The sequence below is a fragment of the Zea mays genome, chromosome 2 (genome assembly GCF_902167145.1).
Source record: "Zea mays cultivar B73 chromosome 2, Zm-B73-REFERENCE-NAM-5.0, whole genome shotgun sequence".
Lineage (NCBI taxonomy): Eukaryota > Viridiplantae > Streptophyta > Magnoliopsida > Poales > Poaceae > Zea > Zea mays.
Window position 1 is genome coordinate 220169992 of NC_050097.1, and position 27833 is coordinate 220197824.

General features: G+C 48.0%; 2 protein-coding genes across 2 annotated transcripts; both read right to left on the reverse strand.

Annotated features, from left to right (window-relative positions):
• Positions 1–12875: 12875 nt before the first annotated feature.
• LOC100281943 (uncharacterized) lies at positions 12876–14340 on the reverse strand. The gene has a single exon (XM_020548634.3). It carries the CDS (start codon positions 13759–13761, stop codon positions 13135–13137), a length of 627 nt encoding a protein of 208 aa, XP_020404223.1. The 5' UTR covers positions 13762–14340; the 3' UTR covers positions 12876–13134.
• On the reverse strand, positions 14316–27548 carry LOC103649318 (disease resistance protein RGA2). Its single transcript, XM_020548633.2, has 3 exons — positions 26447–27548; positions 15523–18521; positions 14316–15343 (listed from the first exon to the last, which is right to left on the reverse strand). Exons 1-3 carry the CDS (start codon positions 27268–27270, stop codon positions 15252–15254), a joined length of 3915 nt encoding a protein of 1304 aa, XP_020404222.1. The 5' UTR covers positions 27271–27548; the 3' UTR covers positions 14316–15251.
• Positions 27549–27833: the final 285 nt, after the last annotated feature.

Genomic DNA, 27833 nt, shown 5'->3' on the forward strand with positions numbered 1-27833 from the left:
GGACTCTCACCGCGACCTCGACGAGCCTGTCGCCGATCGGACCTTGGTGTTGAACCTTTTGCGTGGCCTTAGCCCCCGCTATGGCCACCTGAAGGCTCTCATCAAGAGGACCGTTCCCTTTCCCACATTTCGTGCCGTGAGGAACGAGCTTCTCCTCGAGGAGCTCACCATGGCGTCTGAGGCCACTGCTCCGGCTCCGGCGCTCTACAGCGCTCCTCCCGGTGGTCAGGCACCTTCAGGGGGCCAGGCCCCTCGCCCTCCGTCGACCGGGGCCCCTACCCGCCCCACACCTGCCGTCCCTGCGGCCCCTCGTCAGGCGTCCGCCATCGACGACAGTCGTCGTTCTCGCAAGGGCGGCCGTGGGGGTGGTGGCTCCTCTCGTGGTGGTCCCCCCGGCCGGGGTGGCGGCTAGACGTGGTCGTCACTCTATAACCCCTAGACTGGGACCATCGCCATGTGGCCAGGCCAGGCTCCACGTGCCTCCCGTCCCCCTGCGCCGGCCCTACTGACTGTGCCACCCTACGGCGTGCCTCCCACACCTCCCTACGGTGTGCCTGCATCGCATCCGGCTCCGCCCCTACTCCTGCCCCCGGGGACCCCCACGACGACTTGGTCCCCGCTGTCTGGAGGCTGGGACAACGCCTCCCTCGCCGCCGCTTTCAGCACCATGGCGATGACCCCCCCTTCCTCCGACTGGGTGATCGATTCTGGTGCCTCCTACCACACCACTCCCACTACAGGCACGCTCTCCCGCTCCCATCCCCCTCATTCCTATCATCCTTCATCGATCGTCGTTGAGAACGGTTCCACTCTGCCCGTCACCTCTGTAGGTGCCTCAGTTCTCCCTAGACCGTTCTACCTCAACGACGTTCTCGTAGCCCCCCACATCACTCATAATCTCCTTTCTGTTCGTCGTTTCACCACTGACAACTCTTGTTCCATCGAATTTGACCCCTCTGGTTTCTCTGTGAAGGATCTGGCCACCAGGACTCCCCTCGCCCGCTGTGACAGCTCGGGGCCCCTCTACACGCTCCGGCCATCCACCTCCGGCGCGTCTCCGCCTCCTGCCCTGGTGTCCACCACCTCCTCCACCACTTGGCATCGTCGTATCGGACATCCCGGCTCTGACGTCATGACCAAGATTACCAGTAGCCTAGATCCTTCATGTAGTAGGGGACATTTTGAGGGCCTCTGTCATGCTTGTCAGTTAGGTCGGCATACTCATCTCTCATTCACCACTTCCTCTTCTCGGGCTGAGCAGGCTTTTGACCTGGTTCATTGTGATCTCTGGACCTCTCCTGTACTCAGTCTTTCTGGTTATAAATACTATTTGGTGATTTTGGATGATTTTTCCCATTTTCTTTGGACTTTTCCTCTTAGATTGAAGTCCGACACGTTCACCACCCTCACACACTTCTTCGCCTGGGTCTCCACCCAGTTTCACCGCCCGGTCCGTGCCCTGCAGTGTGACAACGGCCGCGAGTTCGACAATCACGCCTCTCTCTCTTTCTTTCTCACTCATGGCGTCCAGTTGCGTCTCTCGTGCCCTTACACCTCTGCCCAAAACGGCCGGGCCGAACACATGATTCGCACCACCACCAACATGATCTGCTGCCTTCTCTTCCAGGCGTCTCTCCCCGCCAGCTACTGGGCAGAGGCCTTGCACACCGCCACCCACCTTCTCAATCGTCTTCCCTCCAAAGCGGTGAGCCACCCTACTCCCTACTTTGCCCTGTATGGCACAACCCCCACCTACGACCACCTTCGCGTGTTCGGCTGTGCCTGCTACCCTAACACTTCTGCTACTGCCCCTCATAAGCTTTCTCCTCGCTCCACCCGCTGCCTCTTCCTTGGCTACTCTTCTGACCACAAGGGGTATCGGTGTCTGGACCTCGCCTCCCACCGCGTCATCATCTCTCGTCACGTCGTCTTCGACGAGGATGTGTTTCCCCTTGCTGGCCCCTCCCCACCCACCGATCTCGACTCCCTCCTCGAGTCTGATCCGGTCTCCCCCTCCTCCCAGACGCCCTGCCTTGCGCCGTTACCCGCACCCCGTGCGGCCTCGACGCCGCGGCTTGCGCCTATTTCCGCGCCACGCGCGGCCCCGCCGGTCACACCTGCGCCACGCGTGGCCCCGTCGACGCCCACGGCTCGCTTCGCCGACCCCGCGCTCGTCTACCACCGTCGCCGCCACGTCACTACCTCGGCACCTGCCGACCCGGGCCCGTCGACGCGCCCGGTGCGCTTCACCGACCCCGCTGTCGTCTATCACCGCCGCGTGACGGCCACGCCCGCGGCCTCCGACGCCCAGGCAGCCTGCCCTAAGCCACCGGTGTACCACCTGGTCGCATCCACCGTGACCCCGGGCACGTCCACCCGATGGTGACCCGGCGCGCCGCCGGCGTCCTTCAACCTGTCGACCGGCTGATCTTGGCAGCTGATACGACCACCACTCCACCGGACGCCTCCCCGGTCCCCTCCTCCGTTCGTACCGCTCTCGCTGACCCACACTGGCGATGCGCTATGGAGGAGGAGTACGTGGCCCTCCTGGCCAACCACACCTAGGACCTGGTGCCGTGTCCACCAGGCACCAACATGGTCACCGGCAAGTGGCTATTTCGCCACAAGCTTACCTCGGATGGCTCCCTCGACCGCTACAAGGCCCGTTGGGTCCTTTGGGGCTTCACCCAACGTCCCGGCGTGGACTACGACGAGACCTTCAGCCTCGTCGTCAAGTTCGCCACTGTTCGCACAGTGCTCTCACTCGCCCTCTCTCGGGACTGGGCAATCCATCAACTCGACGTCAATAATGCCTTCCTCCACGGCACTCTGACGGAGACTGTCTACTGCAGCCAGCCCACCGGCTTCGTCGACAAAGCCCGTCTGGATCTGGTCTGTCGACTGAACCGCTCCCTCTACGGCCTCAAGCAGGCGTCGCGGGCCTGGTACAGTCGCTTCGCTTCCTACTTGGCCTCCATCGGCTTCGTCGAGGCCAAGTCGGACACATCCCTCTTCATCTACCGCCGCGGCGACGACACCGTCTTCCTTCTGCTCTACATCGACGACATTGTGCTCACGGCATCCACCGCCGACCTGCTATAGCGCACGATCGTCGCCCTGCAGCGAGAGTTCGCGATGAAGGACCTGGGGCCCCTCCACCACTTCCTCGGCATCACCGCCGAGCGCCGGTCCCAGGGTCTCTTCCTCCATCAGCGCCAGTACGCCATCGACATACTGGAGCGGGCTGACATGTCCGACTGCAAGCCCTGCTCCACGCCTGTCGACACTCAGGCGAAGCTCTCAGAGGACGACGGGCCCCCGGTCGCCGATGCGACATCCTACCGGAGCCTGACCGGCGCGCTCCAGTATCTCACCTTCTCTTGGCCTAACATCGCCTACGCCATCCAGCAGGTGTGCCTGCATATGCACACCCCACGGGAGCCTCATCTCACCGCTCTCAAGCGGATCCCGCGCTACCTCCGCGGCTCCCTCGACTACGGCCTCCTACTCCGACCATCCCCGACGTCGGACCTCGTGGTCTACACCGACGCCGACTGGGCTGGCTGTCCAGACACGCGCCGATCCACTTCCGGTTACGCCGTGTTCCTGGGCACCAACCTCGTCTCCTGGGCCGCCAAGCGGCAGCCCGTCGTCTCTCGCTCCAGTGCTGAGGCCGAGTACCGCGCCGTGGCCAACGGCGTGGCAGAGGCCTCCTGGCTGCGACAGCTCCTCCACGAGCTCCACAGTCCCCTCCAGCGCGCCACCCTCGTCTACTGCGACAACGTCAGCGCAGTCTACCTCTCCACCAATCCCGTGCAGCATCAGCGCACGAAGCACGTGGAGATCGACCTGCACTTCGTCCGCGAGCGTGTCCCCGCCGGTGACGTTCGGGTTCTCAGCGTCCCCACCACGCTGCAGTTCGCCGACATCTTCACTAAGGGGTTACCGTCAAGTGTATTTTTAGACTTTCGCTCCAGTCTCAACATCTGTACAGGATAGAGTTGTGACTGCGGGGGGTTGTTATAACTGTATTAGGGTTTATGGGGTATTTACCATTTCACCCCTCTGTCTGTAATGGGCCAGGCCCAACTCAGTCTACTATTAATATACAGGCCCACCCTAGTTTAGGGTTAGGGTTTCATTCTACACATTGATCCAACTGAAATAACCACACTGAATGGCTGAGGGCCAGTGCTTATAAAGTTACAGGGTTGCTTTGGTTGACCCTAGCTTGCTCGTATTTCACTCCAAAGACATCAACATAAATATTTAACAGGCCAAGGAGAGTACGCCAAGGAGAGTACGTTGATGTGCGGAATATAGAAGTAGCTTTTTCACATTTGATATCCAAAACATAAAACATACTATGAAAAGGTGATATCAAAGGATGTTGCACTTACACAGACACAATAACCTATCTTCCCAAATTCTGCATAGGCAGACCCTGATGCGGCAGTAATTGGTCCTGTCTACATAACTGCAAGACACATTGTAAATTATCGACGAATTACATGGTCCAGAAATGAATAGTGCAAGTTTCAACTCCACAGAACAACAGGTAGACGACACAGTTACTAAACCAAGTAGCTCTCGCTAATGACGCATAACGTCGAACACCATAAGTACGGTGCAGGCAAGAGCAGACGAAAGCATACTACCAAAATTCTAAATGGAGAGCAGGTAGATAGAGGACGTGGGGGAGGGGGTGTAGTCAGTTACACGCTGGCCGACAGTCGTGGAAGGATCGGCCGTCGGCCCGAGGCCAGTCGGCGTCCTCGGCAAGGTGGCGCCGTAGCTCCTCCTTCCTCTCCCGCCGCTTGTCCCCTGCGGCCGCCGCCGGGGAGTACGTCCCTGTTCCCGCCTGCGCCGACATCGCTGGCAATCACGATGTCAGCAACGCGTCGGGTAGGGGTCGATCGGCGGTTGAGGCAGAAGAAGACGTGAGGAAGAAGAAAGAAGAGAGTATGAGAGAGGTAGGAATTGTATTCTGATCCTGGTCTTATGCATATAACATCAGCCTCACGGCGACACACATGTAGCCTATGCGAATTACAAGTCCCATTCTGGCTCACTTAGCGGCACGTTCCTGTATCTGGCTCTGCAACGATTGTCTTCGCTCCCAGCCTGCTGTTCTTCAGTACCTGGCTCCGCGTCCGTCACCGTGGTGGAGCTGACATTCCCCCATCTTTAGTAACCGCTTGTCCCCAAGCGGGTGCGTCTATAATGCTTCTCCGTCTTTTGAGATCGCGAGAGAGGCATCCATTCCCGATCACACGACTTTAACCTGGGACACCATGGCACCACCGCGCTGAATCATGCGCCGAGCTAACACCTGAACAGACACTTGAAGAGGATCAGTAGAGACAACAGACAAGTAAGGTAGAAAGCACATCAGGGCGTCGGCCAACAACAGTTTTCAACTGCGATACGTGGAAGACAAGATGAAAGAGTGAGGAAGCAGGCAACTGTGATTTGTAGGCGACTGGACCAATTTTCTGAAGAATGGTGTACGGTCCAAAGAAGCAAAAGGCTAACTTCTGATTTGCTCTTGCAGTCACTAGCGATTGCACATATGGTTGAAACTTCAGATACACTTGATCGTCCACATTGAAGGCTCGCTCAGATAGTCAGATCTTTTTTTGTCAGCTTGGCGCTTGATACGATCCTGGGTGCGAAGGAGATGTTGTTGCACCAGTTTGGTCATCACCTCACGATCCTCCAGCCAAGAAGTCGAGTCGGCATTACGTACTGCTGAAGTAGAATGCAACCCAAAGTGCCGTGGAGGATGGCCATACAATACCTCGAACGGAGACCTTCCGACCGATGAATGAAAATTTGTGTTATACCAGAATTTTGCAACCGACAACCAGTGCACCCATTTGCTTGGACAGGCGTGAACAAAGCACCGTAAACTTGGAGAATCGATCCACCACGACCAAGATGCAGTCCATATACCAAACTTAGGGAGCCCTTCAATGAAATCAAGAGAAATAGAATGCCAAGCGTGTGGAGGCACCGGTAAAGGAGACAACGACCGAGGATAGCGAGCTCTATCTGGTTTTGCTTGTTGATAAGTATCACAATATTGCACAAAGTGGTGAACTAAAAGAGTTGTTTCTATCATGCCTTTCCAATAAAAGAGTTGTTTCACTCAACGGTATGTGACAGGGAAGCCGAAATGGCCCCCAACGGCTGAATCATGAAGTACTGAAATCACTTTGGTCTGCATAGTAATGTTGTTGCCCAACCAGACACGACCTTTATGTCGGATGAGACCTTGATGCAGTGAAAATGGCGCGATGGACTTATCTGGAGCTACGACCAACTTTTGTGAGTAACTCTTGAGCCTGGGGATCATCCTGATAACCTTGCACGACCTCAAGAGTCCATGTGGGAGTGCACCGGTAGATATGAGACAATTGGGCACCTGGGTAACGATATAAAGGCATCGGCGTCTAAGTTGTCACAACCTTTCTTGTAAACAATCCAGTGTTGCAATCCTGCCAACTTTGAATACAACTTCTGTTGCCAAATGATGTGGAGGCGCTGCTTATTTAATTGGGTCAAACTCTGGTGGTCTGTGAAGATGTGGAACTCGGCTTGTTGAAGATAGGCGCGCCAATGAGCTACAACAACAATGATGGCCGGCTATTCCTTCTTGTAAAAAGTCGAGAAACCCTGATTTTTAGGACCCAAAACCTTACGTAAGAACGCCAATGGATGACCCTTCTGCAAAAGAACGGCGCCAATTCCAGATTTACACGCGTCCGTGTATATACAAAAGGGAATTGAAAAATCTGGAAGAGCCGAGACGGAGGCTGAAATGAGTGCTTGCTTCAACCCGTCAAAAGCCTGCTGGTGCTGAAATATCCAGACAAACAAGACATTCTTTTTAACAAGTATGTGCGAGGTGTGGATACGATGCCAAAATGCCTAACGAACTTCCGATAGAATCCGGCCAGACCGAGGAAACTTTAGAGCTCTTTGGCATTCGTTGGTGTTGGCCATTGCTGCACCCCACTTGTATTTTAGTCGGATCGGTTGCCACACCTTGGCCATTAATGATGTGACCTAGGTAAGCTATAGTAGTTTGAGCGAAAGCACATTTGGACAGATTCACCTTCCATTGGTCCCTGCGAAGCAGCTGTAAGACCGACTCCATGGTGTCGCAGCCTACACGTTCAAGCCCAAGGCTTGCGGGCGGGGCTGACCACCACATTTTGGAGAAGGCCAAGCTGAGGGCTGCATGGAGGAATCTTGACGGTCCAGGTAACCCCATATCCTCTGGCCCTTTCTCTCTTCCTAATGATGTTATCTCTACTATGGTTAGCAATCTAGGGGTATCCCTAGGTTCTAATCAAAAACAAGTTTCAGATTCAGTTTCTCTTTTAAATAGACTTGAGCTCCACAATTCTGAACCCCAATTAGATAGTAGCACGTTTTTTTCTGGTTCAGAGTTTGTACATTGTGATAATGATGAAGTGGACAAGTATGAATCTGACAATCTCGCTCTCGGACACTTATGTGGTGACTTTGTGGAGGAGGTTATGGATGAGGACAGTGATCACCTAAGTTGTGATTTCCACACTGTCTTTAAGAAAAATAAATCAAAAGGCTCCTCAAGAAGCAAAGGTAGCATAAAAATAAAGTTGGTTAAGAAACATAAAAGGTGTACAAAATGAAAGGAATTTTTTGGAATAGCAGAGGTCTTGGTGACTTGGCTAAATTCAGGTTCCTTTCCGATATTAGTAAAGAAGAGAAGCTAGACTTCATTGCGTTACTCGAAACAGGAAAAAATGATTTCACACAAAGTACATTGAATAATATTTGTGCTGGTCGGGACTTCTTATGGCACTGGTCGAAACCTCACGGTAGGTCCGGAGGCATCCTACTTGGTGTAAATCTGGAAGTTTTTGACATCGGTAGTATTGATGTGGGTGACTTCTATGTGAAGTTCCATCTACGAAACAAGGATGATGGCTTTAGTTGGGTTCTGGTGGCGGTCTATGGGGCTGCACAAGATGAATTCAAGGAATCTTTTCTGGCTGAACTGGTGCAAACTTGTGCCAAAGAAAACCTGCCGCTTATTGTTGGTGGTGATTTTAATATCATTAGGAACCAACATGAAAAAAATAAGGATAACTACAATGATAGATGGCCTTTCCTTTTTAATGCAGTCATTGATAGCTTGGATCTCCGGGAATTGGGATTATCAAATCGGAAATTCACTTGGGCTAACTCTAGAAGCGTACCCACCTTTGAGACTCTTGACCGTATCTTGGTTACTACCGAGTGGGAGTCAAAGTATCCTTTGACAACGGTTCAAGCTTTGACGAGAGAAATTTCTGACCACACCCCACTGCTCATGAACACGGGAAGTGGAACCCACTCAAACAATCAGCCTCCTTTTAAATTTGAGCTCGGCTGGTTTCTGAGAGAAGGTTTCTCGGATATGGTGACACGGGTTTGGAAAAATGAGAATAGAGGTTGGACCCCTCTACAAAAATGGCAGTTCAAAATTCAAAGACTACGCCAATTCCTAAGGGGTTGGGCGAAAAATACCAGTGGTGCATATAAAAAAGAAAAAGAGCAAATTATTAAGAAGGCTGATGATTTAGACAAAAAGGCCGAAACGCAGATGCTTACTGCTCAAGAACTCGACTTAAAGCAGTGTCTAAAGCAGCGTCTAGCTCACATGCTAAGAGAGGAAGAAATTAGATGGTACCAAAGAGCCAAAACAACTAAGTTGTTACAGGGTGATTGTAATACTAAGTACTTCCAGCTGGTAGCAAATGGGAAACATAGAAAAACGAGGATATTCCGGTTAGAACAAGAGAACTGCACTATTGAGGGTGATGAAAATCTTAAAAGATTTATCACTAGCTATTACAAGGGCCTCTTTGGTGCATCAAAACCCAACCATTTTTCCATGGTTGAATCAGTCAGAGACGATATCCCACAGGTAACGGACCTGGAAAATGAAATTCTTACTTCACCATTTATGATGGATGAAGTCAAGAAGGCAATCTTCCAGATGGAACATAATAAGGCACCAGGACCTGATGGCTTCCCAGCTGAATTTTATCAAGTCTTCTGGGACGTAATCAAAGACGATTTACTATGCCTCTTTCTTGAGTTCCATAAGGGAAATCTGCCCCTATACTGTCTCAACTTTGGTATAATTACTTTACTCCCCAAGCTAAAAGAGGCCAAACAAATTCAACAATTTAGACCTATATGTCTGCTTAATGTGAGCTTTAAGATTTTTACCAAGGTAATGACGAACCGTGTGGCTCTAGTAGCACAGAAAGTCATTAAGCCTTCTCAAACTGCTTTCATGTTAGGAAGAAACATTATGGAGGGAGTCGTTATTTTACACGAGACGATCCACGAGTTACACAGGAAGAAGCTTGATGGCGTCGTACTAAAACTCGACTTTGAGAAGGCCTACGACAAGGTCAATTGGTCCTTTCTCCAACAAGCTTTGCGCATGAAAGGCTTTTCCCCCCAGTGGTGCAATTGGATCAGCCAAATTGTCGAGGGAGGTAGTGTCGGTATCAAAGTCAATGACGACATTGGCCACTACTTTCAAACAAAGAAAGGACTTAGACAAGGTGATCCTCTGTCTCCGATCCTCTTTAATATCGTTGCGGACATGTTGGCCATTTTAATTGAGAGAGCAAAGAATACTGTTGACTTAGTAGGATTAGTACCACACTTAGTGGATGGAGGACTCTCTATACTTCAATATGCTGATGATACTATCCTATTTATGGAACATGACCTCGATAAGGCCAAAAATCTTAAACTAGTGTTAAGTACTTTTGAGCAGCTATCGGGTCTTAAAATAAACTTCCATAAGAGCGAGCTATATTGCTATGAAGAGGCTAAAGATTTTGAGCATGAATATGCAAATCTTTTTGGGTGCAAAACTGGTTGTGTTCCCTTTAAATACCTTGGAATCCCCATGCACCATAGGAAGTTATCAAACAACGACTGGAAGATAATTGAGGAAAAATTTCAGAAAAAACTCAGTAGTTGGAAAGGAAAATTGTTGTCAGTAGGGGGTAGGCTAGTTCTGATTAATTCTGTGCTTACTAGCCTTGCCATGTATATGTTGTCTTTCTTTGAGATACCGAAAGGTGTGCTTAAAAAACTCAACTACTATCGCTCACGTTTCTATTGGCAATGTGATGAACACAAGAAGAAATACAGGCTCACTAAGTGGAGCATCTTGTGTAGGCCTACAGACTGTGGGGGTTTAGGCATCCAGAATTTGGAAACCCAAAACAAGTGTCTTTTGAGTAAGTGGCTTTTCAAGTTAATTAATGAGGAAGGCATTTGGCAAAATCTTCTAAGAAGGAAATATTTGTCACATAAAAACCTTGCCCAAGCTCAAAGACAGCCCGGGGATTCCCATTTCTGGTCTGGACTCATGAAAGTGAAAGACCAATTCTTACATTACGGACGTTTCAAAGTTCATAATGGAAAGGAAACTAGATTCTGGGAGGACAACTGGGTTGGTGATAGGTGTCTTAAAATCGCCTATCCTAACCTCTATCAGATTGTGCGCAAAAAGTCCGCAACGGTAGCCGAGGTGCTAAGCACCACACCGCTAAATGTGACCTTTCGAAGGGCATTAACGGGCGTTAACTTGGAGTCGTGGTACAAATTGGTGGCATGTGTCCTCAACACTAGCCTTACAGGTGATAGGGACATTTTCATTTGGAATTTACACAAAAGTGGGGTATTCTCAACACGCTCTTTCTATAGGGTATTGATTTGTGATGGTATTGTTCCACTTAAGTCCCCAATCTGGAAGATTAAGATACCACTTAAAATTAAAATTTTCCTGTGGTACATCAAAAATGGAGTTACTCTCACTAAAGATAACCTTGCAAAGCGGGATTGGAAAGGAAATCTAAAATGTTGTTCGTGTAGTTCTCTAGAGACTATTGAACATCTTTTCATCCAATGTCACTTCGCCCGCTTTATTTGGAATACAATACATATCACCTTTGGAATTCAACCTCCCTCTAGCACCCACGACTTGTTTGGTTCTTGGCTTGCTGGTTTTCGGCGAGCATTTAGAAATCAGATTTGTGTAGGTTTTTCTGCTATTTGTTGGGCTATATGGTTGAATAGAAATGATATGGTGTTCAATTGCGCCAAGGCTAACACTTTCATGCAGGTTATTTTCAGGGCGACATATTGGGCACGTTCTTGGTCGCTGCTGCTTAGAGACGAGGACGCGAGGACCGATCTGAACAGGGCATGCCGCTTATTGGAGTCGGTCGTTATGGAGGTGTTCGCTAAGTTTGGGTGGAAGTTCTCAAATAGAATTGCGGCCTAGTCGTCTAGCTGTCTTGGGTAAACTTGGTTTTTTTGAGTCTGTTTGTGAGCCTAAGCGCTTGTTGGATGTATCGATACGCTGTGTACGCTGTCTTGGATGGTGTAGAGGCTGGGACCTTATTTCTGTTCCATTATCTAAAAAAAAATGAATAATGTGTTGGTCCAATGTGGTGGTTTACGAGTATATCATCGAAAAAGACTAAGGCCCTGTTCCAATCTCGCGAGATAAACTTTAGCAGCTTATTTTTAGCTACTTTTAGCCATTTGTAATCTAAACAGGAGAGCTAATGGTGGTAATTGAAGCTAAACTTTAGCACTTCAATTCATATAGCTAAAGTTTAGCAGGAAGCTAAAGTTTATCCCGTGAGATTGAAACGGGGCCTAATAAAGCACATTTCCTCAAGACTAAAGACAGAGTGTTGTTCATGGCGTCAAAAAATGTATTAGGAGCTCCAGTAAGCCCAAATGCCATGACACGGAACTCAAAGTGACCAACATGTGTTTGGAAAAGCCGTTTTGGGTTCCTCCCTAGGTAACAACCATATCTGGTGATAACCAGCTTTCAAATCGAGCTTACTAAACCACTTAGGGCTTGTTCGGTTCTACCTCAATCCATATGGATTGAGGGGGATTGAGGGAGTTTAAATCCCTAGCAAGTCAAAATATCTTCCAATTCATATCAATTACCTCCAATCCATATGGATTGAAAATAACCGAACAAGCCCTTAGTTGACACCAGTTCATCCATCAGCTGATCGAAGACCGGAAACACTATAAAAACTGTGACTGTATCTTCTTGTACATCCAACCAAACACACCGTGAGATTACGATACCGTGTAAAAAAACTCCATCTATCCTAATTTTTATTTCGTTTGTTTGACCTAAATATTAGCGTTTAAGATTACCATACCGGGTAAATTGATTTAAAAAATTCCATCTCTCCTAATTTTTACATGCATATAAGTGATACAAAACTGAAGATCACTGCATACCTCGCAACAAGCCTACCGCGATCAGATTATCAGAATTCAGAAGAAAACAGGTGGCATCACCGTCAGGGCGTCGTTTATCATGTGCCCTTTCACCTAGTCACAACACTACTACATGCAGACTCCAGGAGAGCGGTAAGTGTGGTCGTGTCGTGTACACACAGGCTAGCTTCCTGACAGCTTCCAAGCCCGGCAAGTTTCCAACGCCAGCGAAGTAGCAAGCTCTGCTCTGCACCAGCCAGCAGCACCCTGCGAAAGAAACTTCGTGGAAGGACGGCGCCAAAGCAGCCAACTAATGACAGGAACACACCCGAGCTTCAGTGGGGACAGACCCCAACCAAACAATGGTTGCAGTCGCGCGAGGAGCAGTGAGTTCCAAGTTCCTCCCCACATGGATTGACCGTTACGCCAATGATGACGCGAATTGTCCAAGCGATCATGTTTAATTCATAATAAATTAGTATATTTTGTTGCGTGATTGTAAAAGGAGAGGAAAAGAAGGCATTCGGCAGTATGGACGGTAGATGGATCGATGAGCAAGGTGAGATCGTTGCAACTGGTGAAAATCAGTTCCGCTAACTGATTGCTCCTAACTTGTCAATTAGTGCGTTATAATTGCTGCACAGTGCACCACCATCCACGCCCCAAACTAACTCATGGCAGGAGGAGGGGAAAAAACACAGACGACCGGACCAACAAACACCCCTGAACACTACACTCTCTCATCTCCTGCCACGAGCAGCCGAGGCGACGAAAAAAAATAAGTGAAGGGACAGTCAGTCATCTCTCTCCTCAGCACAGGCCGTTCTCGAGGAACGCGACGAACTGGAACAGGCTCATCCGGGCGTCGCGGCCGCCGCCGGCCGCGACGACCATGGCGCGGCACGCGGCGGCGTCCTGCCGCACGCCCAGGCGCGCCAGGGCGGCGCGCAGGTCCTCGGCGCCGATGAATCCGTCGCGGTCGGCGTCGAACACCGCGAAGGCGCCCCGCACCTCCGCGAAGCTGGGCTCGTCGGCGTCGAAGAGCCCGGCGACGTCGCCGCGGCCCACGGCGGCAGCCAGGCCCTCGCCGCGCCCGGACGCCGCCAGCCCGATCGCCGCCATGACCGCCTCCACCTCCGCCTTGCTCAGCGCCGCGACGGCGTCCTCGCCGTCGTCCGGGCGCGTTGCGGCGGCGGCGGCGGACGACGGCGCGTGCGCGGCGGCGTGCTTCATGTTGTCGTTGACGGCTGCGGGCGCGGGCCGGACGAGCGATCTGGCCAGCGAGTGCAGCAGCGACGCGTGGCTGCGGGCCAGCGCCGAGGCCGCGGCGCCCAGGACGCTGAGCAAGCACGGGAGGAGCAGGAGTGGCTCCCGGAACGAGAGCATCCGGCGCAGGAGCGGCCGCGGCGCCGCCATCGCGCTTGTCCTCTCAGCCATATGTATCGGTTGGTTGATCGAGCTTGATACTAGCCCTGCCGGCTGCCTCGCGAAGGAAGGAAGGAAGGAAGGGTGCTAGCTTAACTTGCTTGCTCCGACGATCGAGTTGCGATGCGCTGGGGTGCGGTTGGATAGATGGTAGCAGGGATAGTGGAGGCGAACTTTATGTATACGACCCGCGACGGTACTTGGCCTTGCGGCTCGGCTCGTCGTCCTGTCCTGGCAGCGCGCAGGAAGGTGCCCGTCTGCTTCCGCCAAGTACTTGGCCTTGCGGCTGCGAGAGGGATAGCTGACGGCGGCTGGAAAATCCCCCGGAAACTCTAAAGAAAAGCCGTGGCGGATGCGGTGCGGGCTCGAGAAAAAGAGTGGAAATCGGGGCTGGGTGCGTCCTCAGTTCGTGTGATCCGTGGCGGTTGACACTGGACGAGACACACACACACCACTGCACTGCTGTCTCGGCAGGCAGGCAGCAGGTACGAAGCTTCCGTGAAGTGCTGCGTGGATAACAGCATGTACTAATTCATGGTATGCAATTCTAATAGCAAGTTAGCAACTCAAAAAAGAAAAAAATCCTTTTTACACACAGTATCAATCCTTGCCATTGTTTTACATCATAGCTTATCAGGGCATATATATAATCTAGATACATAATCAACAAACTCACGGCTATATATAACACCGAGTGCACCGGATTATGAAAGACAAGAACAAACTGAACACTATCTTTTCCTCTCGGACCTTATCTGATACATAGTCCTATCCTAACTATCTCTGAAATTACATTGGTTTGCATCTGAACCTGACACAATCAGCCCACATCGAACACCTCAATGGAATGAGCGCACCTATGAGTTTCAGTTTCAGGTACAAGCAAATCTAAAGGTCTAGCGACACGCATGCATGTACAGGTCGTATTACTCCAATACTATGCAGATTATTAGCACCAGCGACAATGCGTGGAATCATCATCTCTGCATTGCTAGCATGTACTCCATCTTTACAAACACTAACTATTCACTAATCGATCCTGAACCTGAAAGCTGACTACTCCCTCTTGTCTTAGAAAATTGCAAACCCAAATTGCAAACCCCTGTGCAGACTCCAAACACGATTCAGCACTTAATTAGCGCAGTGCCTGTTTAATTTTGACCCACTCATTCAGGTAGCCAAGGGTCAGAACAAAGCAACTACAGCTTACACCAACTTGATTCCCCTTTTTCCCCGAAAAATCCAAACCAAATGATGAACAAGGTTGGCCTTATCGACGCATTTATCTCTTTTTTTTAGGGAGCTGTAAACAAGCGCATCTTCCTCATTGTCTGTAACTCCTGCTTCAGATCGTTCTACCTTTTTTCCATGAGCTAGCGTCACTACACTACTGCCATCTGCTCCTTGCCTGTGCCCCTGCAGATGAGGTTCAGCTTCAGCTTCAGCTTCAGCGTGGCCTGCTGCTGCACTGCATATCACCCGGTGACGTGCCGCTCATAATGTTAATCAGAGACAAAGCAACATTTGGCCCTTGAGACCAGACAAAATAAAGGCAGGAGGAAGAGACACCCAAGCAGCCGTCGTGGAGGCCGATCTGTTAGTTAATTAAAAAGCCATCGATTAAATCTCAATAAAACTTTAAACACATGCTAATTCGGCCGAACTTTGCTTCCAAAGTTGTCGACAGACTCTATTGAATGAGCAACATAGGGAATTAACTGGCATGCTGGATTTCAGAGGCATGCTGTGGATAAGCACAAGATTGGTGCGTACCTTCACGACGACGGGAATCTAGGTTCGTAAAATCCAAGAGGCCGTTGTCCAGTCGCTGCTGCAGAGTTGAAGGCAACGATTTTATACCTGGGCACTCCCTAATCGTAAGCTGACGGAGAGATGAATATTCTTGTCGTCCTGCCCACGCACTAGGCAAGGACGCCAAGCTTTTGCAACCACACAGAGCGAGGATTTCCAGTGACGTGAGATCTACGATGCATGTTTCCAGTGATCGCAACTCCGGGCAGTTGGTGATTGCTAAGGTATTGAGTGCATCCAGCTGCCCTGACATGAACCGTAGTTTGAAGCAACCCTGAATATCTATTACCCTGAGAGACGAAGGAAGATTGACAACCTCTGACAACCTGTCACAGTCCAATATTGTTAGAGATTCTAGGGATGATGGTGATAGCTTCTCCTCAACATGTGCGGATGCCGTCACGTCATCGGTACTACTAGCAGCTTCATCCAACAATTGCTTGCCATATAGGGACTCAAGCTTACAACATTCTCTAACTTCCATTCTCTTGAGAGCAGGGGAGGAGTTGAATAACTCTACCAGATTTTGGCACCCCCATATCTCTAGATACTCTAGATGGGGCAAAAGCTCGCTCCTTCCAGAAGTTGCCTGGTCGGGGACATTCGCCGCTGCATATCCAATTAGGTTCTTGCAATTGCCAATCCATAGCCTCCGCAAAGAAATCAAGCTTTGGAATACTTTCTCCGGCCAGGACACAAGCTCATCACATCTATAAATTGTCAGATCTTGCAGCTGCCAATAGCAAACCCACATCACTAGTGCGCGTGGTTGGAAGAACAAACTGCACCTCCACAGTTGCATATCTACCACGGACGATGGATGGTCCCATCTCTCCTTAACATCAAGCTTCACGCCGTCCAAAAGCAAAGTGGACAATGACGTCATACATCTGATCCCTCCTAGAGAGATATGTTCATGTACATCACGCAAAACTAGTTCTTTGACCTTCGGTGCCCTAGGCACAGTTGTTAACTTTGGGCATTTACTAATAACAACAATCTCAACCACAGGGAATAGTGCATGTTCTTCTTCAATTTCAAGCAGGCCAGCCACCCATCTCTCAAAGCTACACAAATCTTCCAATATGAGCCTCTTCAGTTCTGGAAATGTTGAGCGGGCCACTGTATAATCTCCACCGCAATGCGATGCTTCTGTTAGAGCTGCTAGATTTCCACAGCGCTCGATGTGCAATATCTCAAGCTGAGGGAATGCTACTGTAGATCCATGCATTGTCTTACAAAATCCTTCAAAAACGTGAAGATCAACTAGCTTAAGATCCTTAAGCTTTCCAAATGTGGAGGATGTACATCTGCTACACAGGGACCGCAAATTTCCCAATCTTTTCAAATGAAGGAGTTGCAGTTCTGCTAGTTGACATAGTGGTGGAAGCTGCTCTACTTTACAGCAATCGAACAACCGAAGCTCGAGTATGTTTTTCAACATACCCATCCAAGATGGAAAACGGGTGCCTTGGTAGGAATATATTTCTAGAGCCAACAGTCCATCATGAGCTTCAAGGCTCTCTAGCACCTCATGACACTGTTGTTCCTCCTCCTTACCACTTGTCCACTCTAGTGACAGTTGTCTCAGTTCCTTCTTATTCTCAAGTTTGGCTGCTTCTGCATTTCTTCTCCCTGTCACATTTTCGAGCTGCTTTAGCATTAATGAGCCACCAATATTTAAATCCCTTAGCTCTCCAAGGCTACTACAACTCAAGCCACTTCCCACTACAAACCATGTAATTGTTCGAAGCGAGGTGATTTGTCCAAGATCTGGAGGCATGCACTCCAACCTTGTGCACCCATCTGTGTAGAGATGACGAAGGGCACTCATGTGCTTCATTTGCTCAGGAAGTCTAATAAGATTCCTGCATCCAGAAAGTTTGAGTGTCTGAAGATTATAAAGGATGCTTATGTCATATGGAAGTTCTTTGATTCTACTACCCGTGACATCAAGGAACCTAAGGTGGCACATATGCTTTGGTTTTATTGGAAAACGAAACCAAAATCCTGGCATGGAAAGTACTCGCAAAGAACTATGTCTTGATAAATGTTGCACAACGGCATCTTCACAAGACCCATCAAACATCAATGTTTGGATAGGTCGAGACAATTTCCTCATAAAACCATATAAATAACCATGTATCCGTTTGTTACTCCATGTTTGAATAAGTATGTGGCGGGCAGCACTTGGAAGCAACTCACTATTTGTAATGAATTTATCCGTTACACAAGCACACTCCTTTTCCGAAACAGACAGTGCAACCTCCTGCATGAGGTCATGAATCTTCAAAAATGTAGTAGAATTGTATCCGATCATAGTTTGCTCCTCATATTGGAAAAAGGACCTTGAGACCAACTCATTGACAATCCTTTTACCTATGGTTTCAGCAGGTTCATTTTCTTGATCCGAGATAAAACCATTGGCCATCCATAGTTGGATAAGTTTGTCCACATCAATATGATAATCCTTTGGATATAGAGCACAAAAGGCAAAACATTGCTTCATGTCAATTGGCAAGTCATTATAACTAAGCTTGAGTATAGGCAAAATTCCAGTCTCATCATTACATATGGTGCTTCGTTGTAACACATCCTCCCATTCTCCATCAGTGGTCTTGTTACGCAGTACAGACCCTATTGCTTTTGCTGCCAATGGAGACCCCGCACATCTCTCAGTGATCAGACCAGCCAACTTAACTAAATAATCTGACTTGCTCTTCGGCAAACTGAATGCTCTTGTTTCAATAATTTCTTGTATGTATTCCTTGCCCAAAATTGCCACTTCATGGTAACTTTTTGCCCATGAGCTGTCAACTACAGTACCCATAAACTGGGCTATTTGTTGTTCACGTGTCGTCACTAATATGGCACAACCAATACCTTGCATAAGACATGCCTTCAGCTTTCTCCACTTATCAATATCCCTATTCCAGACGTCATCCAATACAAGAAGGTACCTGCTAATATTTTTTCATTAGTACATTTCTATCTAGATGACCCTAAAGCAAGCATATAGCCTATATACATTACAAGTTGCTCCCCCATTCCAACTTATAAGTCACATTAGCTTTGTCTTAGGTCGTATATCTCTAACTTCAATATAAATATATATTAGAAGAATCCACAATACCAAACAGGTTCACTCAAATGACATATTGCAAGGTGTGTGTGGCACTCAACTTGAAGAGAGCTAGAGGTTATTTGCATATATATAATATGCATTGTTACCGGGTCACCAGAAATGTTTGACTTTGTCAGCTTTTGTGTTTATGTTATAGTCTATAACAGAACATAACGCAAGCAGCCTACTACAGACCACTTCAACAAAATTCAGTTAGAGCTAATGCTATGTCTGTGTCAGCAACATAATTCAAACATCCATTTCGGAACCATGTTGTACTTTTACGAGATTGCATAGTTGTAGAACACAGTAGGAAATGTTGTAAATTTAGAGGAATAAGTGACATGTTTCCTTCATATTTAAATATATTAAATATACTAATTCCGAATAAAACAAGCATATCACTCAGACAAATGCCATATGTAATTATTGCAGCAATGAACAGTAGCAATTCTAGAACATGTAAACATGTAAAATAGCTACTCAGATCCATTTTATAATTAAACATGGCTTGCAGATGAAGAAGGCAGATTAAACTAATAAACATGATTGTTTATCTCAAAATATTGCTCTCAAAATAGCGGGTTGCTGCACTAAACAGCCCTCCAACGCTAAGTGGTGATCAAAGATCCTCGACTAACGTGACAGTCCTATCTTACCAAATCAGGGTTTTAGATCAAATATTATAAGCCTAGAAATCAAGCATGAATATCAAGATCAAAACAGTGTGCACAAGAATTAAGGAACAATAATGAACTTAAATAATCAGCCTGCACAATATAGTGAAAGAGATGACTAGGCACAAATAATATCAATGCTGAAAATTAACAACACACTAAAACCCAGACTGTCACGTTGTCTCACTACACCGCTATCATCATTGAGCTAATAAATCCGCCCACAAATTGTGCAATCACACCCAAGTAAATAATACTAGCAGATTGCACAAAATTACTCAATAAATAAATAGAGGCAACGGGTAACTCACAGCACGTAGATTGTCTACGTGGGAAGACCAGCTCAGCGAACACGAGGTTCTGTCCCAGAAAACCAATTCCGCCGCCCACGTCCGGACCTGCACGGCGGGAGGTTGACGGAGATACTAGAGCCGCTGCCGGAGTCGAGGGAGACGTCCTCGACACCAGCCCGAGAAGAGGAACACCGCGCAGCAGGGAGCCCAAGCACCAGGCCACGGTGGACAATAATCAGAACAGACCGAACACCACACAGGCGCACGGATCGAGCAACAGGGCACAAGAGAGCCACCAACGCAGCTCTACTCTCTTCCACTCCCAATCACCACTGGCAAGAATCACCACAAGAACACCAGGAACGAACAAATCGCTCCAAATCGCGACTGTAACTGAGAGGGGAAGAAGAACAGAGAAACTTGCGTCTCTGCGAGCTCAAGCGCAGGGAGAAAGACTCCATATTTCAAGAGCCGAACTGCAGGAGGTTGGACAACGGGCGGCATCAATTTCGGCCAGAGCAAAACTGCTCTCCTGAGCGCCGCCACACGCACTGCCTCCTATCCTCTCCGTCCTCTGGCATGGCATTAGTCGTGCCCTAGGAAACGTGCTAGCCGGTGGGCTAGCTCGGCCAAAAAGCCTGGTAGCGGCCCACCCGGCTGGCCTCCCTTTCCCCTTTTTTGTTTTAATAAAGTGAAAATCTCTTAAATGGACAGCAATCCCCACCATTTTCACTCTTATTTTCTGATCAATGTCATTGAGCTCCCGTACTGTTTATATACTACTTTTCGGCAGAGGTACTTGTTAGGTTTGAACCAAAGCCTATCCCAGTGTACTCCAACCCTGCACGAGTAAGCGGAGGACTACGCCTTGATCCACAAACCCTAGTGTGAGAATCTTCGCACAAAAGGCACATAGTACTAGGCAGATTATCTGCTTCTCTTACGGGGCAGGGCGTTACGGTCATGCCCTTTAATATCTATTCATGAGCTCACTAGAGAGAAAACCCCATTCTCTCCTGGACTGCGACCCCACAGTCAGCTCATATAGGTGAAATCGTTAAGGAAATTCTGTAGGACAATTTCCCTGCTTATAGCATTGACTTCATTAAGAGCATATCGCTCAACCTGCCATACAGTCAGAGCACAGCAGCTCATGAGACTCTTTATCTTTTGTGCTCTTGGTTCCACAGTGCTTCGTTTCCTGGAGCCTGGATCTCGGGATCTCCGGTCACACAGGACAGTTATCCGCAGTTGAAACCGCTAACAGGGTACGAGTCCCATTCCCATGCACGCTGCTTGGATTGGCTTTTGAGCCAGCCCTTTGGTGAAAGGATCAGCAAGGTTCCTTTCAGACTTGATGTAATCTACGGTTATTACACCCGTCTCTCTAGCATGCCGACATGAATCAAGTCGTCTTCTGATATGCCTCGAGGATTTTTGGTTGTCCTTTCTACTGTTCACTTTCAGCAACACAGAAGTGTTGTCACAGTATACTAGGACAGCCGGTATCGGCTTTGCTAGCATTGGAAGGTCTGACAACAGGTCTCTCAACCATTCAGCCTCCAATGCTGCTGAATCAAGTGCAACTAATTCAGCCTCCTTGGTGGAACGTGTCGACACTGATTGTTTAGACGATCTCCATGACACGGCCCCACCAGCTAAAGTGAACACATAGCCACTTGTAGACTTCATTTGATCCGAGTCAGAGATCCAGTTTGCATCACTGAATCCTTCAAGTACTGACGGAAATCCGGTATATTTAATACCAAGATTCATCGCTCCCTTCAAATACCGAAGCACTCTGTACAACGCTACCCAGTGTCTATCTCCTGGACTGGCCGAATAACGAGCCAGTCTGCATACTGCATATGAGATATCTGGTCTAGTTGCACTGCTCAGGTACATGAGAGATCCGATGATCTGCGAATATAGTAGCTGGTTCACAGGCTCGCCTTCATATTTACTGAGCGTGTAGGATGGATCATAGGGCGTGGTGACTGGTTTACAGTCCATATGTCCAAAGCGAGTCAGGACCTTTTCCACATAATGGGATTGTGACAAAGTAATCCCATCCTCACCCTTTATCAGCTTGATGTTCAGTATAACATCAGCTTCACCCAAGTCCTTCATATCAAAGTTCTTGGAGAGGAATAATTTTGTCTCCATGATAGCCTCCAAATCGGTCCCAAATATCAATATGTCATCAACGTATAAACACATGATGACACCTTTGCCCCCAGAGAAGCGATAATACACACACTTGTCGGCTTCGTTTACACAAAACCCGGCAGTGGTCAGAGTATTATTAAACTTCTCATGCCATTGTCTGGGAGCTTGTTTAAGACCGTATAAGGATTTAATCAAGCGACACACTTTGCTCTCTTGTCCTTTAACCACAAATCCTTCTGGTTGCTGCATATAAATTTCCTCTTCCAGCTCTCCATTTAGGAATGCTGTCTTTACGTCCATTTGATGAACAAGAAGTTTATACGCAGCTGCCAGCGCTATAAGCACACGGATTGTGGGCAATCGAGCCACCGGAGAATAAGTATCAAAATAATCCTCCTCTTTCTTTTGAGTAAAACCCTTAGCCACAAGACGGGCCTTGTACTTTTCAATAGTACCATCGGGTCTCCTCTTCCTCCTAAAGATCCATTTACAGCCCACAGGCTTGCAACCAGCTGGGAGATCAGTTATCTCCCAAGTTCCGTTCGAGATGATTGAATCCATCTCGCTACGGACAGCCTCCCTCCAGTACTCTGCATCCGGAGATGTATATGCCTCTGTGAGGGAGCGTGGTTCTTCATCCACTAGATAAATAATATAATCATCACCCAGAGACTTTTCAGTCCTTTGTCTCTTACTCCTCCTTAACTCCAAATCTGGAGTCTGGTCATGGACACTCGAGGGCAGAGAATATGTCCGAGATGGACCATCTGGGGCTACTACTTCCTTATCCCGCATAGGGAAGATGCTCTCAAAGAATGTCACATCCCGAGACTCCATTATTACATTTACAGCGATTTCGCTTGTCTCGGAATGGACCACTAGAAATCTATAAGCTGCACTGTTATGTGCATAACCCAAGAAGACACAATCTACGGTCTTAGGGCCTAGCTTTCTCTTCTTCGGCAACGGGACATTCACCTTTGCAAGGCAGCCCCAAGTTCGAAGATGCGAAAGATCTGGCTTCCTTCCTTTAAATCCTTCATAGGGTGTGACTTCACGGTTGCGAGGCGGCACCCTGTTCAGGACATAGCATACTGTGAGTACTGCCTCGCCCCACCAGATGTCAGGCATCCCCGAACTTTGTAACAAAGCATTAGCTAAGTCACACACCGTTCGGTTCTTCCTTTCAGCTACCCCATTTGACTGAGGTGAATATGGAGCAGTGGTTTCATGAATGATTCCACACTCTTTGCAGTACTCATCAAAAAGGTTGGAAAGGTATTCACCTCCTCTATCAGACCGTAACCTTTTAATTTTCTTGTCTAGCTGGTTTTCAACTTCAGTCTTATAGATCTTAAAGTGTTCTAGTGCCTCATCTTTAGTTCTGAGTAAGTAAATATAACAGAACCTGGTAGCATCATCTATCAAGGTAAGAAAGTATCTTTTACCGCCTTTTGTGATTATACCATTCATCTCACAGATATCTGAGTGAATTAGTTCTAAAGGAGTGGTACTTCTGCCTTCAACCGTATGAAACGGTTTTCTAGGCTGCTTGGCTTGCACACAAATACCACATTTTACACCTTTAACATGTTTATATTCAGGAATTAAAGACATGTCACTTAATCTCTTAATGGCCTCAAAATTCACATGACACAAACGGGAATGCCATGTATTATTAATGGAATCGTTATTACAGACCACATTAACATGGTAAGAAGAATGATTGTTCAAAACAGAAAGACGGAACAAACCGCCTGACTCATATGACTTTCCAACAAAAGTACCAAACTTAGACAGGACCACTTTATTAGACTCAAACACTAATTTGAGACCCTGTCGACATAGCAGCGACACTGAGATGAGGTTCCGGCTCATCGAGGGCACATAGAGTACGTCCTTCAGCACGAGCGTCTTTCCTGAAGTTAACTTCAGGTAGACCTGTCCAGTACCTCGAACTGCTGCCGGAACACCATTTCCCATTAAGACTGGTGCGCTGTTGTATCCCTGGAATGAAGAGAACATGGATCGATCAGCACAAATATGAACAGTAGCACCGGAATCCATCCACCAGTCATCTGATGGACTTGCCATAAAGGCCTGAAGTGCATACCCTGGGGTGGAGTTAACCACCACGTTCCCTTCTTTGCGCTGAGGTGGAGGACCTTTTCCCTTCCTGAGTTTGCATCTCCGAGCTGTATGCCCGGAGACACCACAAACGTAGCAGATAAAGTCCTCCTTTTTCTTCTTCATCTTTTTGGACTTAGGTTGGTTCATATTCTTCTGTGGAGAGTTCTTCTTCTTCTGGAATTTTCTATCTCCACCCTTCTCAACAACGTGAGCCTGGAGTTGCTGGGATGGCTTGTTACTGGACCTTGCACGCTCTTCCACATTAATCGCAGCTGACAACTCAGTGAGAGTCAATTGCTTCTTCATGTGGCGGCGTGAAGTCACAAAGTCTCGCCAAGAAGGCGGGAGCTTTGCCAGTATTGCATTCACCTGAAAACTGTCTGGTAGGACGCAACCATATTGGACCAAGTCCCTAACAAGGAGTTGAATCTCCTGTAGCTGCTCCATAACAGACCTTCCCTCAACCATTTTATAGTTGAGGTAGTTTTCCGTTGTGAATGACTCATTGCCATTGTCAACTTCAGAGAACTCGTTCTCAAGTTCAGTCCATAGACCCTTGGCGGAGGTAAAACGAGAGTACACGTCAAATAAGCGGTTCGACAAGACGTTCAGCAGACGAGACAAGCATGCCTCATTGGCTTCGTCCCACTTGGCCTTCTCCGCTAGTGCGGCGGCCTTCGCTGCATCATCAGAATCATCTGATGCAGCCTGGGGAACAGCCGACGTCACTACCCAAAATAATTTTAGGTCAGTGAGCCACATGCGAGTCTTAATCTGCCAGCGCTTAAAGCTAGCGCCGTCGAACGCTTCAGGCTTAATGACATCAGAACTGGAGGCCATAATACGGATTGGTTTTCTGGATTGTTGTAAATTTAGAGGAATAAGTGACATGTTTCCTTCATATTTAAATATATTAAATATACTAATTCCGAATAAAACAAGCATATCACTCAGACAAATGCCATATGTAATTATTGCAGCAATGAACAGTAGCAATTCTAGAACATGTAAACATGTAAAATAGCTACTCAGATCCATTTTATAATTAAACATGGCTTGCAGATGAAGAAGGCAGATTAAACTAATAAACATGATTGTTTATCTCAAAATATTGCTCTCAAAATAGCGGGTTGCTGCACTAAACAGCCCTCCAACGCTAAGTGGTGATCAAAGATCCTCGACTAACGTGACAGTCCTATCTTACCAAATCAGGGTTTTAGATCAAATATTATAAGCCTAGAAATCAAGCATGAATATCAAGATCAAAACAGTGTGCACAAGAATTAAGGAACAATAATGAACTTAAATAATCAGCCTGCACAATATAGTGAAAGAGATGACTAGGCACAAATAATATCAATGCTGAAAATTAACAACACACTAAAACCCAGACTGTCACGTTGTCTCACTACACCGCTATCATCATTGAGCTAATAAATCCGCCCACAAATTGTGCAATCACACCCAAGTAAATAATACTAGCAGATTGCACAAAATTACTCAATAAATAAATAGAGGCAACGGGTAACTCACAGCACGTAGATTGTCTACGTGGGAAGACCAGCTCAGCGAACACGAGGTTCTGTCCCAGAAAACCAATTCCGCCGCCCACGTCCGGACCTGCACGGCGGGAGGTTGACGGAGATACTAGAGCCGCTGCCGGAGTCGAGGGAGACGTCCTCGACACCAGCCCGAGAAGAGGAACACCGCGCAGCAGGGAGCCCAAGCACCAGGCCACGGTGGACAATAATCAGAACAGACCGAACACCACACAGGCGCACGGATCGAGCAACAGGGCACAAGAGAGCCACCAACGCAGCTCTACTCTCTTCCACTCCCAATCACCACTGGCAAGAATCACCACAAGAACACCAGGAACGAACAAATCGCTCCAAATCGCGACTGTAACTGAGAGGGGAAGAAGAACAGAGAAACTTGCGTCTCTGCGAGCTCAAGCGCAGGGAGAAAGACTCCATATTTCAAGAGCCGAACTGCAGGAGGTTGGACAACGGGCGGCATCAATTTCGGCCAGAGCAAAACTGCTCTCCTGAGCGCCGCCACACGCACTGCCTCCTATCCTCTCCGTCCTCTGGCATGGCATTAGTCGTGCCCTAGGAAACGTGCTAGCCGGTGGGCTAGCTCGGCCAAAAAGCCTGGTAGCGGCCCACCCGGCTGGCCTCCCTTTCCCCTTTTTTGTTTTAATAAAGTGAAAATCTCTTAAATGGACAGCAGGAAATATATCTTACATGTGACTACCAAAAAAACATGAGTGGAGATAATAATAATTTTACAAACAAGGCGCTTTTAATTATGTTCTACTTTAATTTTACAGCTCACACACATGGACTTGTACTAAATATTAGCAAACAAGTCCATTAGGAACACACGATATGACACGACGTATTGAGGATTTAGTAGACAATAACTTACAAACATCATAGGAGGCATGCAAGAAAGTAGAGTTAGTAATAGCTAATAAGCTCCAGCAATACCTCTTTCCTTTAAGATGTTCCTGAAGCTTCTTCACTGCATCCTCGAGGACTCTCTCTGAGGCATTACATATCTTGTTGGCAAGATTAAGAACACTAAAATCATCTGACACAGTTACCCACTTTAGTAGATGGAAATGCTCCTTGACCTCAGGGTCCTTGTAGATGAGCTGAGCGAGGGTGGTCTTGCCTAGTCCTGGCATTCCAACAATGGGAACGACCATGAGATCACGACTGTTAACATGGCCATTGACCAATATGTTAACAATTTTCTTCCTCTCATCGTCTCTAGACCTGGCAACAATATTTTCAGGATCAACGATAATGGAATCCATCTCACGCAACTCCTTCCGTGCCGTTGTTGCCTCGGGCTCAAGCTTGTTGAATCTAAAGGTGTCCATTTCTTTTATAAGGTCCTTGAAGGTGTCAACAACTCTGCGAAGCCTATAGCCCATCCTGATATGGAAGGCAACACGATTGTGGGTAGGGAAGAGTTTTACACTGGTCATAACGCCAAGCTCGGCGATGTGCCCATTCTTCTTGGCTCGACGGCGGAGCGCCTCGTACTCGAAGTCGTCGAAGACCTCGTTCGCCTCGTACACCGCTGTCTTGAGCTGCTCGAGCCATTTCTCCACGCCGCGGCGAGATGCCTGCCTCTCGGCGTCGGTGATGACTTTGAGGATGGGAGGCAGCCAGCGCACGAGGGTCTCGTGGTGCTTCTCCATACCCTCCATCACGTTGTACTGGTCGAGGAGAGAGCTGGACGCCTTCTCCTTCAACCGGGACACCAGTGGGGCGACCACCAGGCTAATCGCTAGTTCAGCCATTGGAGCGAGCACTCAGCAAGCAGAGGAAGAGGACTAGAGGAGAGTGTTAGGTGGAGTATAGGGCGGGAGTTGATAAGAAAGAAGAGAATTAATGGTCTGGGGCCTGGGGGAGTTGATATTTTAACGAAGGCACCTAACGTGAAGATTGAAACGGCAATAAATATCAACGATCTAGTTTAGAACTGTATGCTTGACTCCGACTGCAGGGATAGGAAATTGCCGCAGCCACGCAGGAGAGAGAAAAACAAAAACCTAATATTAAAGCATCGAACCAAGGAAAACCTGGCGGAATTCTATTCACCTTCGCACGGCTGGGCCGCTGAAGCCGTACATAATGGACGTAAACGTTATCTTTTATAGTCCCTCACATCCGCCACTTAGAAGTTCACAAACATATATTAAAATTTACAAAATAATTTTTTAATAATTTATTTTTCTTCTATTCATATAGATCAGCAACTTATATATATAAGTAGCTGTAAAAGAGATTCTTTACATGCGGAATGTAAAGAATTTTTTTCCGTCGGACGCGGCTGCGGACAGCCTTACGCGGTTACGCCCAC